This window comes from Panulirus ornatus, chromosome 13 (genome assembly GCF_036320965.1).
Source record: "Panulirus ornatus isolate Po-2019 chromosome 13, ASM3632096v1, whole genome shotgun sequence".
Classification (NCBI taxonomy): domain Eukaryota; kingdom Metazoa; phylum Arthropoda; class Malacostraca; order Decapoda; family Palinuridae; genus Panulirus; species Panulirus ornatus.
In genome coordinates this window covers 54600494-54617654 of record NC_092236.1, presented here as the reverse complement: position 1 = coordinate 54617654, position 17161 = coordinate 54600494, and the positions used below count along the sequence as shown (strand labels likewise).

At 43.4% G+C, this 17161-nt stretch overlaps 1 protein-coding gene across 1 annotated transcript; it reads left to right on the top strand.

The window, feature by feature from the left end:
• The first annotated feature begins 8647 nt into the window (after positions 1-8647).
• Positions 8648-10337, top strand: LOC139752637 (A disintegrin and metalloproteinase with thrombospondin motifs like). The gene has a single exon (XM_071668389.1). The coding sequence runs from the start codon at positions 8652-8654 to the stop codon at positions 10113-10115; it is 1464 nt and encodes a 487-aa protein (XP_071524490.1). The 5' UTR covers positions 8648-8651; the 3' UTR covers positions 10116-10337.
• The last annotated feature ends 6824 nt before the right edge of the window (positions 10338-17161 follow it).

Below are 17161 nucleotides of genomic sequence, written 5' to 3'. Positions count from 1 at the left end.
ACTAAAACCTTTTATGTGTATCTGAAGAGACGAAGGAAAGAGGACTCAGTTCTCCAGATAGGGAGATCCTGGGTAAATAGTCCATCCGAAACTGGTTGATGGTCCGCCCAGATCTCTCTCTCTCTCTCTCTCTCTCTCTCTCTCTCTCTCTCTCTCTCTCTCTCTCTCTCTCTCTCTCTCTCTCTCTCTCTCTCTCTCTCTCTCTCTCTCTCTCTCTCTCTCTCTCTCTCTCTCTCTCTCTCTTTCTCTCTCTCTCTGTGCTCGTCTTGCCTAACCCTACGATTCTCCAAACTTTCGTAGCCTTCGTCGACTTTATGGATGAATTATTGAACCTCAAGGAAATGAGTGAGTGACGCCTAATTGATAATTAACTTTGATGTTCATCCTCTGATCCTCCTTGTTTATGTGGCCTATTTTAGCTCAATATTTGTATTACTGATATTCCATGGAGGCGAGAGGGGTGTGGGGGTTGGGTAGATGGGGGTTTGAGGTCAATATTTATATTAGTGATAGTTAATGGAAGGAAGTGGTGGGGGGGATAGGGGGGAGGGGGTAGTAGTTTAAGGTCAAAGGTTACGCGGTAATATAGATAAGCTCCATATAACCTAACATGACCTCGACTTTAGATGATAGAAATGTTCGTATATCATTAGGCTGTCTATCTCCGTAGATAGACAGACTGAGATATAATTCAGCTAGTATAATTTGGTCTTTTACATTAACAAGATTAATTCTATTCATTATCAATCTTCATCGACGGGAAATTATTCATTTTCTTTTTTTTTTCATAGTTGGTGAGATAGGGAAGGATGAACAGTTGGGCTGGTCGTGGGCCGACTGTCGCACCTAGGATTCGAACCCGGGTAGACGAGTGGGTCTGTGTGTGGTGAATCCATAGTTATCCATGCTGACCACTACACCACGGAAGCCCATAGTTTGAAATCAAAGATAGATATAATCAGGAAAGGGAATTCTATAAGTAGAAGTATAAACAAGCTAAAAATTATCTTTAAAAAAATGTGGAACATCGTATAAAAAATCTACTTCACTTCTTAACTTAAAAACTACTTGACTGAATAACATTAGACCACTCTAGGTGACCCCAAAATACTTCAGTAACCCCCTAAAATACTTCAGATGACCCCCTAAAATACTTCAGATGACCCCAAAATACTTCAGACGACCCCCAAAATACTTCAGATGACCCCCAAAATATTTCAGGTGACCCCCCAAAATATTTCAGGTGACCCCCAAAATACTTCAGGTAACCCCCTAAAATACTTCAGATGACCCCAAAATACTTCAGATGACCCCAAAATACTTCAGACGACCCCCAAAATACTTCAGATGACCCCCAAAATATTTCAGGTGACCCCCAAAATATTTCAGGTGACCCAAAATTACTTCAGGTGACCCCCGGTGAACCCCCAAAATACTTCAGGTGAACCGCCCCCCCCCAAAAAAAAAATACTTCAGGTGACCCCCCATATTACTTCTGATGGCCCCAAAATAGATAAATCTATAATTTCCATCTATCTTTCTAACTCTTAATTGGCCTCCGGACTCATAGAACCCCTCCAACAAAGCTCTACCCAAATCATTCAGGTCTTTATCAACCCGTCCTTGTAATTAGCAATCGAGAGGGTCGGTTTGTGGTTAACGATCGAGAGGGTCGTTTTGTAGTTAACGATCGAGAGGGTCGTTTTGTACTTAACGATCGAGAGGGTCGTTTTGTACTTAACGATCGAGAGGGTCGTTTTGTACTTAACGATCGAGAGGGTCGTTTTGTAGTTAACGATCGAGAGGGTCGTTTTGTAGTTAACGATCGAGAGGGTCGTTTTGTAGTTAATAATCGAGAGGGTCGTTTTTGCCTGCAACCCACCCACCTGGATTCGAACCAAGGGGGAAAATGCTCTCCTGTTCTCTGCGAAAAGATGGAACAGTGGAGAGAGAGAGAGAGAGAGAGAGAGAGAGAGAGAGAGAGAGAGAGAGAGAGAGAGAGAGAGAGAGAGGGAGGAGACGTCATGTCTTTGATTTTTCTAATGTAACCTCTCTCTCTCTCTCTCTCTCTCTCTCTCTCTCTCTCTCTCTCTCTCTCTCTCTCTCTCTCTCTCTCTCTCTCTCTCTCTCTCCGGGGCAATTATATATATATATATATATATATATATATATATATATATATATATATATATATATATATATATATATATATATATATATATATATATATATATATATGAGTTTTCGTGTCTCCAATTCGTACGTTCTCGACCTCAAGAAGTTTTCTAAGTATTTCTGAGAAAAACAAAAGTTTTAGAATTCATATTTAACTGGTTTCAGAATATATCGTCCTTATTCCTTTAAACGAACGTTTAGCAAATTCTTTAAAACTTTTCGAAATACGATTTTGCGAAAAATATGATTTTAGTAGAAAGATTGGCTGACAGCCTATGTGTTATACATATACATACTCTCGTACGTGGATCTGTACTATACATATACATATTCTTATACGTGAATCTGTGTTATACATATAAATACATACTCTTATACGTAGACCTGTGCTATACATACACATACTCGTATGTATGGAATATTAATTCTTCGCACAGATAACTACAGTTTCAAATGATATAAATATCTTTTTGATCTATGATACTATCAAAGTATTCCCAATCTTTGAAGTAAAAAAAGAACTATTCATTACCACTCAACCACACGAGGGAAATATTCTCTGTGCCAGTCAATATTCACTTCTTCCTTTTTCCATCGTAGCCATAACAAAATGGCACATCAATATTCCTGGTGATATCTGGCATCACTATTCCTGGTGAGATCTGGCATCAATATTCCTGGTGATATCTGGCATCAATATTCCTGATGATATCTGACATCAATATTCTTGGTGATATCTGGCATCAATAATCCTGGTGATATCTGGCATCAATATTCTTGGTGATATCTGGCATCAATATTCCTGGTGATATCTGGCATCAATATTCCTGGTGATATCTGGCATCAATATTCCTGGTGATATCTAGCATCAATATTCCTGGTGATATCTGGCATCAATATTCTTGGTGATATCTGGCATCAATATTCCTGATGATATCTGACATCAATATTCTTGATGATATCTGGCATCAGTATTCCTGGTGATATCTGGCATCAATATTCCTGATGATATCTGACATCAATATTCTTGATGATATCTGGCATCAATATTCCTTGTGATATCTGGCATCAATATTCCTGGTGATATCTGGCATCAAAATTCTTGGTGATATTTGGCATCAATATTCCTGGTGATATCTGGCATCAATATCCCTGGTGATATCTGGCATCAATATTCCTGATGATATCTGGCAACAATATTCCTGGTGATATCTGGCATCAATATTCCTGGTGATATCTGGCATCAATATTCGACACATCAACACAGCTGGTGCTAACCAGGTCAAGACGTGTTATATATATATAAGTCTCTACGCACCAGCATAGGTCGAATGTCCCCCCCTTTTTTTTTTACCATGTTCACCATGTCAAGCGGGTGTCATTAACAGGTGATTTAGATGAAATTACCTTCCATGGAGGCTATCAGTGTGAGGATTACGTATCCAGTGTTGAGGCGTACTTGTGTGAAGGGTCTGGACCCCTGACGAGTGTGAGGGGCATCGCTACCAGTCTCAGGGCCTCTCAGGTCACCACCATTAACCTCCCTTAGGTCCAACACCTCCCTTGACCAACTACGAGTCACCTGGACTCTCCCTTTTTATCTATATCTAAAACTCGGTAAACACTTGCTGCCCCTCCAAACCCCCTTCAAGTCCGGACGTAATCCAACACAAAGAAAAACTTTCTCAATAAACGCCAAGGGATGCAGGAGGTCCGTCCTCGAGTCTATATAACCCGCTGGACGCTGAAGGAGGAGGAGCTCGCTCGAGGACACTCCACCACAGTGAGAGAAGACCACATGAAATACGCTGTGGGGGGGACAACCACGACCAACTGATGATACATAGATTCCGCTGTTACCATCCCTGTCTTCCCAGTACTCAACACACACGGGGATCTTTCCTTTCCAATTGTCGCTAGATTCATCAGTTCCTGTCTACGTGCCTCCCTTTTCGGTGGCCGAAATATTGGTAACTTGTTCAAGAGGGCGTGACTGCAACATTCAGGCTGGGATTAGGGAGTTTTCCCATTCCTGCAACATTAATCCCCAACACAAGATATGTGTGTGGCAGCACAACCTCACCTCGTTCCAGCCCCTGTAGGCGGAAGAGGAAGTAATGATGCTGGTTAAATCATCAATTGCTTTACAACTTATACAATTTGATTTTCGATCATGATACCACGTGAGTCTTATGAAGCCAGACAACGAGTCTGTTCTTCTGTTGACCACAGCTGGTGGTCCACAACACCACACGACCACCACACTAACCACCTGCCAGCCCCACACACCACACACACACACACCCCTGGCAGTAACTCTCGACTCTTCCCCCCGACGCAGGAGAGCCCCAGACTTTGGCTGGCTGATTAGACCTGTCAGTGAGGGCTATGTCCCCAGGACTTGGACGCCTCTTGGGGGAACTTCGCCACGGTGCCTTCCCCCTCCTCCTCCTCCTTAAGCCATAGACTACCACTCTCCTTACTCAACACTTCTTCCTCCCCCACTTCCCCCACCATCATCCTCCCAGTCACTAGACGCCCTCTTACCTCCTCCTCCTCCTCCCCGAAACACCACCATCATCACGGCATCACCAGCACCACCAGGTGTCTAGGGACCTGGTGTCTCCGATAGCAATTTTCTACAAGGCGCCTCCACTCTCGTCCAGGTCTGTTGTATTGGTGCGCCTCTCTCTCTCTCCAGCCTCTCCCCCTCGCTCTTCCCTTCTCCTCCTCCTCCTCCTCCTTTACAGTGATCGCTGCCACCATCACTACCACTCCTCCCTCCTCCACCACCACTTCCTCACCACCACAACCACCATCACTAATTCCTCCCTCCATCACCGCTACTCCCACATGGCCATCACAACAACCAACACTTCTCCCTCCCTTTATCACCACGACTTCCTTCCTCCATGACCACCATTCCCTTACGACTTCCATCACCCACCATTCCCTTACGACTTCCATCACCACCATCCTGGCTGGTGATGGAGATTCCCCGAGTGTTTAAGACACCATCGTTATCATTTGTTGATCTTCAATATCTACGTCAGATTCTGTAGATATACATTTCTCATAAGACGAGCGAGCGTGCGCGCGTCTTCCTCTTATATACGTATATATTTTTTTCTCTCATTCATTCATCAGGAAATATGAGCAGAGTATGTTATTCTAACCATCTCTCTCTCTCTCTCTCTCTCTCTCTCTCTCTCTCTCTCTCTCTCTCTCTCTCTCTCTCTCTCTCTCTCTCTCTCTCTCTCTCTCTCTCTCTCTCTCTCTCTCTCTCTCTCTCTCTCTCTCTCTCATTCTTGGTCAGGCTATATTCAACATTAAGATATTATCTTCATGAACAAAAACTTTTCCATGTTTCTAAGGTCCTTGTATCTGGAATTCCCTCCGTGTCGTAGAAGGCGACTAAAAGGAGAGGGGGCGGAGGTGCTGGAAATTCCTCCCTCTCGTTTTCAATTTTCCAAAAGAAGGAACGGAGAAGGGGGCCAAGTGAGGACATTCCCTCTAAGGCTCAGTTCTCTGTTCTTAACGCTACCTCGCCAACGCGGGAAATGGTGAATGTGTATAGAGAAGACATGATGGACGAGAGGGGGTTGCCAAAGATGAATGGGTCAGATCAAAGAATGAGAAAGTTTTAAGAAAAATCTTAAAGCTTAGGGATAATGAAATGATTTTGCGGAATTTATCAATAGTTTTGTTGATAAAATGCGATATGGATTTGACAGTAGAGGAGATACAGTATTGGATCTGAAGACAGTAGGGGGGAAGGGAATCCTTATGATGGTTCAAATCTTTTGTCTGGAGTTGAGGTGAACAATCCGAGGTGTATAACATTGTCTTGCCTTGTACATAAACCAATTGCTTTCACAAGCATAACTCTGGCCAGGGAGGGAGGTAGCCTGGGTGACCCCAGAGTTTATCTGGCCAGGGGAGCCAAGACGATCAGGCACTGTCTCATACCTTCTGTCAATGACAGGAGACCAGGTAGTACTGTCTCACACCTATCTGTGACAGGAGACCAGGTACTGTCTCATACCTTCTGTCAATGACAGGAGACCCAAGAGGCCAGATACTGTCTCATACCTTCTGTCAATGACAGGAGACCAGATACTGTCTCATACCTTCTGTCAATGACAGGAGACCAGGTACTACTGTCTCACACCTTCTGTCAATGACATGAGACCAGGTACTACTGTCTCACACCTTCTGACAATGACATGAGACCAGGTACTACTGTCTCATACCATCTCCAATATAAGTATGAACTTTTTGCCTGTCCACAACCATATAGTCATATAAACGAAACTCGTATCTTGAGACAGTATAACAGACAGCAGTTCCCACTTGTATATAAATCATATAACATATAAACTATACAATATAAAAGAAAATACCTCCACCCCACCTGACGCTGCTTTTAGAGATCAAAACTGAAAATCATTTTTTTTAAAAGCACTCTCTCTCTCTCTCTCTCTCAAGAACCTTGACGCTTGGAGGAAGAGACTGGTGCGTGAAGAAGCAATTCACTTGAGAGGGGGCTGGGAAATTTACATACGCACTTAAGGAGCAAGTGCGATTATAAGTTTTTAAGTAAAACAATACACTGTCAGGCTAAAAAATACGACCCACTTATCTCTCCTGCGTGTCGTAAAGTGGGACTAAGGCATCGGGGAGCAAGATGGAGCTGGAAATCCTCCCCTCCCTTCGTATTAGCACCTCATGTGACGCTCCTTCGCTAAATAGGGAAAGGGCGATTGGTCGTATAAAAAAACGGAAAGAAAATGGATGACTATACAGAAAATGGGTATAGATGCGATCGCGGTGGAGTGAGGCAGTTATCATTATATACCGCTGGATGATGACAACACAGCAGGACACGAGTTCGAATCCCTGATCAGCGCAGTGTACGAAAAAAAAAAAAGTATATATACAACATAAATTTACTTTACATTCTCGTATGCAGTCTACCCACACCAGGTTTTCTACAATCTTATCTAGTTGAAGGATTTCCCGACACTTGTCAAAAGGCAACGAACTGCACCACAAACATGGCTGGACCACAAGGCTCTGTTCAAAGCTTCACGTATTCCCCCACATCCTCCCAGACCTTCTCCTGGTCAAACCACACTTCGTCCAACCCTCCAACAAATTCTTGCCAAGTTCTCGTGTTCCAGAGACCTCGGGTTCCTCTCCCCTCACCCACCACCTAGTCAACTTTAAATGGTATTCATAGCCATTTTCTTCCCTGCACCTGGCCTGGTCACCATGTTGGTTGGTTTCCCTTTATACAGAATTGTTTCTCTATCGTCCAGGCTGGAGAAAAAGGGTTCTGGTTGGGGGGGAGGGGGTCTTCCGTTTTAAACCTGCCGTTTATTTCATATATTTCTTCATCAAACGTTGGAGTAGTTATCATTAGTGACGTAAAACACACAAAGCATATATTCATTTCCTTCATATCTGGGAGTGGATGTGACAGCGAGTGCACCCATTGGAGCTGAAGAGAGTCACAAGGTGGAGAAGGGGGTGAGAAGACCTGAATGCAATTAAGAAACATGAAGACAGGAAAGATCAGTGTCTGTGTGGGACAAAAATGGATATGGTCGAAGGTACTGTAGTCTCGACAATATTTTCTTGGCTGGGAGTCTTCGGCCGTGGATGTATAAGAGAGGAAGAGGGAGAATGTGCTGGAAACGGAATGTCTGAGGACGATATGTGGCGTGAGGTGGGCTGATCATGTAAAAATTGACACAGTCAGTGTGGTGGTGAACGTAGTCTGACGTTGAGAAGGCCGACCAGGGTGTACTGAAATGCTCCGAACATATAGAGAGGATGAGTGAAGAGACTGAAAAAAAGGGATCTATGCGTCAGAGTGGAGGGAGCAACAGAGGAAGACGGAGATGAGATGGATGAATAAAACAGTGTTTGTGGTATTGGAGCTTCAACAATTCGCAAGGTAACAGGCGTGCGTTGGACTCATTGAACAAGAGATATATGGAGAGCGACGTGTTGTTCATGAAATCAATATGGTTTATGAAGCGATCACGGTAAAGCAGGCTGTGGGGCTTGGATGTGGATGGTAGACTGTGGTTCCTGTACATCAACACATAACAGAGGCTGGATGTGCGGACATGAGGCCATTCTTCGTGTGTTCCTGACATAATCTCACATTTAGGCACATAAAGATATGAAAGCAGTAAAAATGAACGGTGGAAAATATACACATCAACACGTACAGGAAGATGGATCATAGCTGTTAGATATAAGACTAACGACATCAAAAATCCTGAATTCCTCAGTTTATATGGAAAAAGGTAATACTCCGGCACCCCTCCATCAGGGGTCAATAATTGAGGTCAATCAGCAAATTGGTGACGGCTTGTGTCATCATGGAGTTGACTCAAGTGTGTCTTGATGGTGTATATATAAGGACCAGAAGCCCTTCTGTGGACACTCACATCTGAGACGCCATGACGACTGCAGCAGCGTTCCTTCTTGTGTGCTGGTGGGCCGCCCTCAGCCACGCCTCCGTCGTCAGGACGCCCACGGTGGAACGGTCTTCGGCCACCGTCCATCTGGCTGGTGCTCGATCCTCGTTCGAACCCTTGGAGCTGTGGGTGGAAGCCTTCAACCAGCAACACAACGTCCGTCTGCAGCCGGCGTCCTCTCCCCTCAGTGTGGACTTCAGGCTACAGAGGATGTCCACAGACGACCAGGGACGTGACATCATCGAGGACGTGGTCGAGGAGGCAGAGGACGGTGATCTGTACGAGGACCCAGCTACGGGCAGCGTGGTGATGGTGGACGGCAGTAGACGGGTGGAGGGCGTCATCACGCCCACACTCAGCCTCAGGGCAGCTCCTGATGGAACCCACGAGGCTGTTCGTCAGCATCCAGCAGCAGTCGTGGCCGAAGCTCTGATCGATGACTACCTGGAAGTCCCACACAACGTCACCCGCAGCGGGAAATCTTCCCGCGATGGACGAGGTGTTGTCAGCGTCTCCCCCGAAGTGTACGTCATCGTCGACAGCAAACTGTCAGCCGCTCTTGGATCCAACAAGAAGATCAAGAAATACCTCTCCATCTTCTGGAACGCCGTCAACCAAAGATTTGCAACCATGACCGACCCAAAAGTCAACCTGGTTATCTCCGGCGCCCTCATGATTCGCAACTCGGCCAAAGAACCTTTCATTACAGACAACGTCCTCTCCCAGGACTACATCGACGGCACGAACACCCTCAGCGCCGTCAGCGACTGGCTCTTCGAGAAGAGGAACAAACTGCCAGCTTACGACATCGCCTACTTGATGACGGGGAAAGACATGGCTGACGTAGAGTCTGGTGTCGTCAGAGACGGTTTGGCCGGTATTGCCTGGAAGGGCGCGGCGTGCGTGGTGGCTATGGGCAACAAGCGGTCCTTCAACACGGCAATGGGTGAGGACAAGGGCGCTTACTACCAGGGTGTCATGATTGCCGCCCATGAGGTAGCACACAACCTGGGTTCGCCTCACGATGGTAACGACGGAGCCGAGTCTTGCTCTTGGGACGACGGCTACATCATGAGCTACGTGTCGGGTAAAGCCAACAAGCTATTCTTCTCCTCCTGCTCACAGAAACTCATGAAGGAATACATCTTGACCTCCAGCGCCGACTGCCTGCATAAGACTGCAGTCGGTGCCAAGATTGGTCTGTCGTCACGGCTCCCGGGCCAAATCTTCTCCATGGACGAACAGTGCCAGAAGATAACAGGCGAGAGTCAAGCTTTCGCCTCCAAGTCGGTGAGCGACGATTCTCTGTGTGTGAAGCTGGTGTGCCAGTGGAAGGAGAAGGTGGGCAATAGTGTGTGGACCTACACCAGTTCCTCTCAAAGACCTGCTGCCGAAGGATCCCCCTGCAGGGGTGGTGGTGCCTGTACCAACGGATCCTGCAAGTGAACACAACAACCATTCCTTCCTCCACACGTCCTACCTTAAGCTTAAGATGACAGGGGTTACCTCATGTTTACCTTATTACTAAATACTAACCTGTAGAATGAATAATATACCTCATGTTTACCTCATTGCTGAACATCAATGTATAGAATGAATAATATACCCCATGTCTACCCCATTGATGAATAACAATGTAATGAATGAATAATAAAGTGCAGCATGATTCTCTCGTGTATTATAGACCATAGATAATACAGACCAGACCACTTATATCAATATATTTCCTGTGGCTGGCAAATGGTAGCTAAAGTATATTCCTTAAAGTCCCTTGTTACGGCAGTGGATGGGGAAAAAGAAGCAGATTACATTAATCATTTTGAAATTACACTTACTAAATAAAATGCCACTTAAAGGGGTTTCTGTCTCAGTGTTTCGAACGTACGATGTTGTTGAATGACTTCAGGAACTTGTCACGTTGGGTGACAACTTTCCCCATGAAGTGAGGCAACATCAAAAGTTCGTCATGTACGAGAAATGTCCACATCCGCGAGCAAATGGAGTTTGTCTCTACCCTTATGTGTCGAGTAAATAGCCATCTTCACTACACCATTATCACTACACCATCTTCACTACACCATCATCCCTATACCATCTTCACTACACCATTCTCACCACATCGTCATCATCACTACACCCTTACAAGTCAGGTTAAAGACCTCTCCGTCTACTGACGAAATATCAAAAGAGCAAAAAAAAAGGGGTCAGTAACTTACGATAAGAAAAAAACGTGGCAGGTCATTCACTCCTAAATCAATAAGGATCTGAATTAATGGCCGAAGACATAACTACTACCGTGGTTATATAATGAGCCGACAGACCAAGACATAATTATTAACGAGGTCGTTTACATGACAGAGGGATCAATTGACTCTTATAAACAGGTTATATAAGTACAACACTCACTCGTTCAGGAGAAGGAGAATAACAGTTTACAGACAGAAATATCTGCAATACGTGAAAGACTGTAACATTTTGAAGTCAGCTACAGGAAATCTTGTAACTGTTCTCATCGTAAATATTTTTCTACCTAATGCATTCAAACCCATTAACTTTCCTCCTGTAATGTGGTATAAACAGCAAGTGATAGTAATAGACTCTTAGCTATATAGAGAATCTTTTCCTCTACTTTTCCTCGTCTTTTCTTTTTTTTCTCCCTTTTTGTTATTCTCTCTATATTCTATTCTAAAGGCCAGGTCTCGATGTGACCTTTCTGTTACTTGACTGGAGCCTCCAACATGAAAGAAATCAAGCCATCAAAAGCACGTCAAGTTCATCCACTCTCATTACCACATGTGATTTGTTGACTAAACTTGTCTACATAGTGTATGTATGTAAAGAATCAATTAAACACCACCACTCATGTGGTATGATTAAACACCTGCCTTTTTACCCTAATGGCGTGTTTTTTGTTTGTTTTTTTGATTAATTCCTTTGTGGCGTTCTTAAGAAAACAGGAAAAACATCTTGGTACATTTATTTTAGACTTTTTCTAGGGGGGGGAAATATGCCTGTGGGGTGATCTTTGACCTTTAAAGGCATCAGAAAGTGCAGGTGTTTCCGAAGACAAGAAAAATTCAGAATAAGAATTGAAAACGCTTATGACGTTAGTTCTTTTTTTTTATAATGTAACTCCTGGAGTAAGACCAAGTGAACTCAATTTGAAATTAGGTTACATTACGTTTCCGTGAGAAACTCTTATATTGCATGACTTCAAATGAACTTCAATACATGGAAAGTTTACGTAAGCAGAGCCTGACGTAGCTGTTGTTATATGCAAATGGTTGTTTTACTTTTTCTTTATTTTATGAGTGTTCTAACACCATAGTCTTGAGTAGGAGCCATACCGACCTTGGGAGACTACGGAAATGTTTTCATAATTCTCTGTGGCAACCTTTGCGTGGTTATCCCGCGATAATTCAGTGATAAATGGAGGAAATGTCGTCGGTAGAAACAAGATATTGCGTCGACTCTGGTGACCTGTCGATCGTTTGATTAATTCTTAACGGACATGATCAAAGACCCTTTGGGTCAAGGCTCTGTGCCGGAGAGCACGAGTGTGGGTGTAGCTCCTGGTGGAATAGATCCAATGTTATGGTTCCGTAAGAATCAATCCGAGTAGAAGAAATAATTAAGGGCTTTATAGGAAGTAAGTCTGTGTAATCCTGCTTCCAACGTTATCCTCAAGATAACATTGAGTGCGTATTTTACTAAAGATAAACTCAGGTGGTAAGGGAATAATTGAAGACGAGAGACTAACAGAAAATGGACATTTCTGTTGGATTGATCAGAGAAAACCAAAACTATTTAGAGGAGATACTATAGTGATGAGACTTCTCTTAGAACAGCTGGATCTAGTATGCCAGTTCAGTTAGTAACCCAACAGCATTTCCTGTGTTGCAACTGTTATAAATGTTGATCATGCGCAAAAGACAATCATTCTATTTTGTTCGTTGCGGTTCGATTTGCACTGGTTTTGTATCAGTCTGGGAATCATCATGGTCGTTCGTCGCCTTATTTTAGCTATTCTATCTATCTCTTTTTTTCAAGTTAGGGAGGCTAAAAGCATCTTCCCATATTCCGACAAGGTGACTGACAAAATAAGATCCAATCGTGTAGAAAGGATGAAGTGGACTCAACCAACGATCCCTCCTCCCCTTTTTATCCCTGTGCTAATTACACGTTGGACTTCGTCCATAGCTTCGGCAGAAGATAAAGTAAGGTCTTCAAGCGATAGATGGCGATATGCTGGACGCAGCAGGGAAGCGGAGAGTTGAATATCACTAACGTCTTCCCTGGTCTGCAATGGCACAACGTCACACCCTGGCTTCACCAGCAATTGTAGTCCTTATGTATTTGTCGCATAGGAGTGTAAACTATGTCAGTTTAAGAGGATCTTATGTAACCAGTATCTGTCTAGTGCAGTGAGGGAAACATGCGGGTTACGCAGAACATTATTTACAGACGTGTACTGGGTATGTGTGTGAGTCATGGACTTATGGTAGGCAGGGAATTGACTGTCTAATACTCTTCAGGGAGTTGTGGTGCCCTTGGGAAGCCAAAAGAAGATGGAATACTACGAAGGATCAGAACCAACGTGATGTTGTCAACTCAAGGCGTGATGGCTTGGTGAGGTAAGTGCCCCATTTTCTTTTGAAACTTGTATCATGTGTAATTGTAGAGGTAATATGTGAGAGACTGATTGTTAAAGATTCACCTAACACCTTTGGTAAGTGTTTATTAGTATTAAGATCTCATAGCGGAGTGTTTAGGTTAAGCAGAATGTAACATGGATATGTACGTCTAGCGGAACAACCCCCTTGACCAAAACAATCACCCAGGAATCGAACCCGTGCTGACTCATGGTCAGTAAAGCGAACCACTGTACCACCTTAGGTGTTCGATGGAACGAAGGTTCGAAAAAGAAATTAAGAATGCCGGTGAAATGTATAGAATCATGAGTCAGGTTTATTAATGGGGGCAAGTGTTTTAATGTTTTAGATGGGGTTATTACAGGAATTTATATCCTTTCTCATGGAACTTGACGACAGAGATTTGATGCTGAAGGTTCTTGGATAGTACAAATAAAACATTTTCTATCTTGATCTGTCGTAGAACTCCCGTGATGGCCTTCATAGCTTCGTTCTGGATAACAGCCTTGTTACTGAGCCTAATTTTGGTAACGATTAGGATGGTTGGAGTAGAGTAGTAGTTTAAAAAAAAAAAAGTCTTTGAGTCCATCTGCAGTATTCTTGCTTCCTGTCTGTACTGCCGTATGATTTTCTTTTTCGAAATGTCATGTTCGTCAGGTAAACGACTTGTTTGTAAAGAAAAGGGGCTTTTCGCTCGTTAATGTCACGGGTCGTTACAGGTTGTTTGCGAAACACCTGACGGTATCACGGATCGTTACTGGTCGTTGTTGAGACACCTGTGATTGGGGGGCCCGTGCTTGTTATAGGTAGATGATGAAACTACTGAATATTGGCAGGTATTGTAAAACGTCTTTAATGACACTGCTCCAAACGTCACTGAAAGTATGAGAACGACTCTGAATGTGATTTTGTGTCGTTTCTCATTATAATTTCATGGTTTAAGTCTCCTGAAAATCTTTATTTTGACTAAGCAAGTCCATAACGTTAACGTCAGAACTGCAGTACAAATGAAACTCAGTGGTTGTCCCTGAATGAAGGTATGACAGGGCTGGCCAGGGTCGTTTGGTTGCCCTTAGTATCCTTTAGAAATATAGAAAATCATTTACGGGTCAGCGAATGTTTGTGGAGCAGCAGAAGGAATAACTAGCACCCACTGCTCATCACCTCGCCATAATCACACTCAGATATGTTATTTAGGATAATTTCTTCTAGCTCAAGCGTCGTGGCCAGACACCTGCCAACCTGAGGCACTTGGAGCACCAGAGTAACGAGGGAGTGAGTGCTAATGAGGTAATGATTGTATGGTTAAGGAGGTAATGATGGTGACGCAGGTGATCACACATTTCTCGACCTCGACGGCCGGCCGGCCTGGTGTAATGAGTCAGTGGACCGTGGCTACCACCTCGTCCCTCTGCTCTTACCACCGGTATATTCCCCTTTTTCCAAAAAGATGAAGAGAATATTTTATTTACGCATTATGGTGCTCAAAAAGATATTGTATCACCACACCAAGAAGTGCTTGACGTCAACTGCGCCCTCTTTGATGATAATCTATAAAGGTGTCGGTAAAATATTCTTGAAGAAGGTCCCATCCAACTTGCAGTGTCTCTGATGTCTTGCTTCTGACCTCTCCCCGGCGATGTACTTGGGTTCTGATGCCCGCCACTGAACCGTGGCTTACCAGTCGATAATCCATTAGGGATGGATCCCTCGTCTTGACTCTCTGTGGCTTGTTTATATCTGTTGTCATATGTTTATAATACATTTTTCTATGTAGGATAGTGCTATCTGTCTGCCGCAGTCTGTTTAGGATGGTTGTATCTGTTTACCGCAATCTGTCTGGGGTGATTCTATCTCTTGTAGTTTGTTAGGGGTGGCACTACCTGGCTGCTGCAGTCTGTCTGGGTTGGCCTAACTTTCTGGTGCAGTCTGCCTGTACAGAATTTTGTTCTGTGTACAAAGGATCAGTCTCACTTTTTGCTAATGTGTACTTTTTCTAGTGTAGGTTTGACTAAGTTTGTTTCATATACTGTGAGACAGGATCGGAGGTAAAACATTTTAGCAACCTCGTCAGAGGCACGACAATCACATGCCAATGACATGAAGAATTCCCAAAAGGAAACCCATTCTTAGATCCCCCCCCTACCTCACCTGTTTGCATCCATGCCTCACACACCTTTCTATGGTTTACCCAGGACGCTTCATATACCCTGGTTCAGTCCTCTGAGAGTATGTCTACCCTAGTATACCACATTATTCCAATTTACTCTATCCTAAACAGACCTTTCACCATCCTGTATGTTTAATCCCTGATCGCTTATAATCTTTTTCACTCCACATATTCCATCTCCAATTTGGTCTCACTGTTCTCCTTGTTCCCTCCACCTCTAACACATATATCCCCCTGTATCAACCTTGCCTCACTCATTCTTTCCATATATCCAGACCGTTTCAGCACACCCTCCTCTGCTCAGTCAACCACTCTTTTTATCACCATGCATCTCTCCCACCCTTACATTGCTTACTCAATCAAACCACCTCACACCACATATTGTCCTCAAGCATTTCATTTCCAACACATCCACAGTCCTCTGTACAACCCTATCTATAGCCCATTTCTCCATTCAAACTTTCGTCCCAATTAATTTGCCCCTCAACCCTGCTGAACCTAATAACCTTGTTCATATTCACATTTACACTCGACTTTCTCCTTTCATACACTTTTTCAGACTCAATCACCAACTTTTACAGTTTCTCACTTCAATTGGCCACCAGTGCTGTATCATCAGCAATCAGCAGCTGACTCACTTCCAGACCCTCTCCTCCCCAACAGACTGCATACTCACCCCTCTCTCCAAAACTCTTGCGTTTACTTCCCTAACCACTCCATCCATAAACAAATTAGATAACCATGGAGACATCATACACCCCTGCCGCAGACCATCCTTCACTGGGAACCAGTCACTCCCCTCTTCCTACTCATACACATGCTTTACATCCTTGATAAAAACTTTTTGCTGCTTCAAACAGCTTGCCACCCACTCTGTATACTCTTAAGACCTTCCTCAAAACATCTTTATCAACCCTGTTAAATACCTTTTCCAGATCCATAAATACCACATACAAATCCATGTTTTTCTAGATATTTCTTACACATTCTTCAAAGCAAACACCTGATCCACACATCCTTTACCACTTTATAATCACACTGTTCCTCCCCAATCTGATGCTCTGTACATGCCATCACCCTCTCAATCAATACCCTCCCATACACTTTTCCAGGAATACTCAACAAACTTATGCCTCTGTAGTTTGAAAACTCGCCTTTATCCCCTTTGCCTTTGTACTGTGGCACTTTCCGTGCATTTCGCCAATCCACAGGCACTTCACCATGATCCATACATACATTGAATATCCTTACCAACCAATCAACAATATGTATAATTTGTATTACTTTTAAAAAATCTCAGGATTAGGTCCAAGGGCATAGAAAAGAGAGAATTTGATGTAATCTAATGGGTACAATTTTAGTTTTAATTACCTTGATTGGGTCTTAAACTCAAAAATTTTCATATCTCTCTATGAGAGTTATCATTCCAACTGGTATTTGGAAGCAAGATGGAATATTAATGTTAGCAGTGATGTCAAAACAAAAAATGGATTTCAAATAGAGATTAATTTCTCTCTCAAACTGGTCATTAACGTCTCTCCCACAAATATTCAGTTGCAGAAAAACTGCACAATAACATAATTAATTTATTGAGGTATTATTCAAATTGTTCATGAATGTTTTGACTTCTTTTTATTTCTTCTTTTTACAGTATTTTTAGTGGTATTGTG

Excerpts from the sequence above, each read along its gene's own strand:
- LOC139752637 (XM_071668389.1), top strand. The coding sequence starts at position 8,652 with ATGACGACTGCAGCAGCGTTCCTTCTTGTGTGCTGGTGGGCCGCCCTC.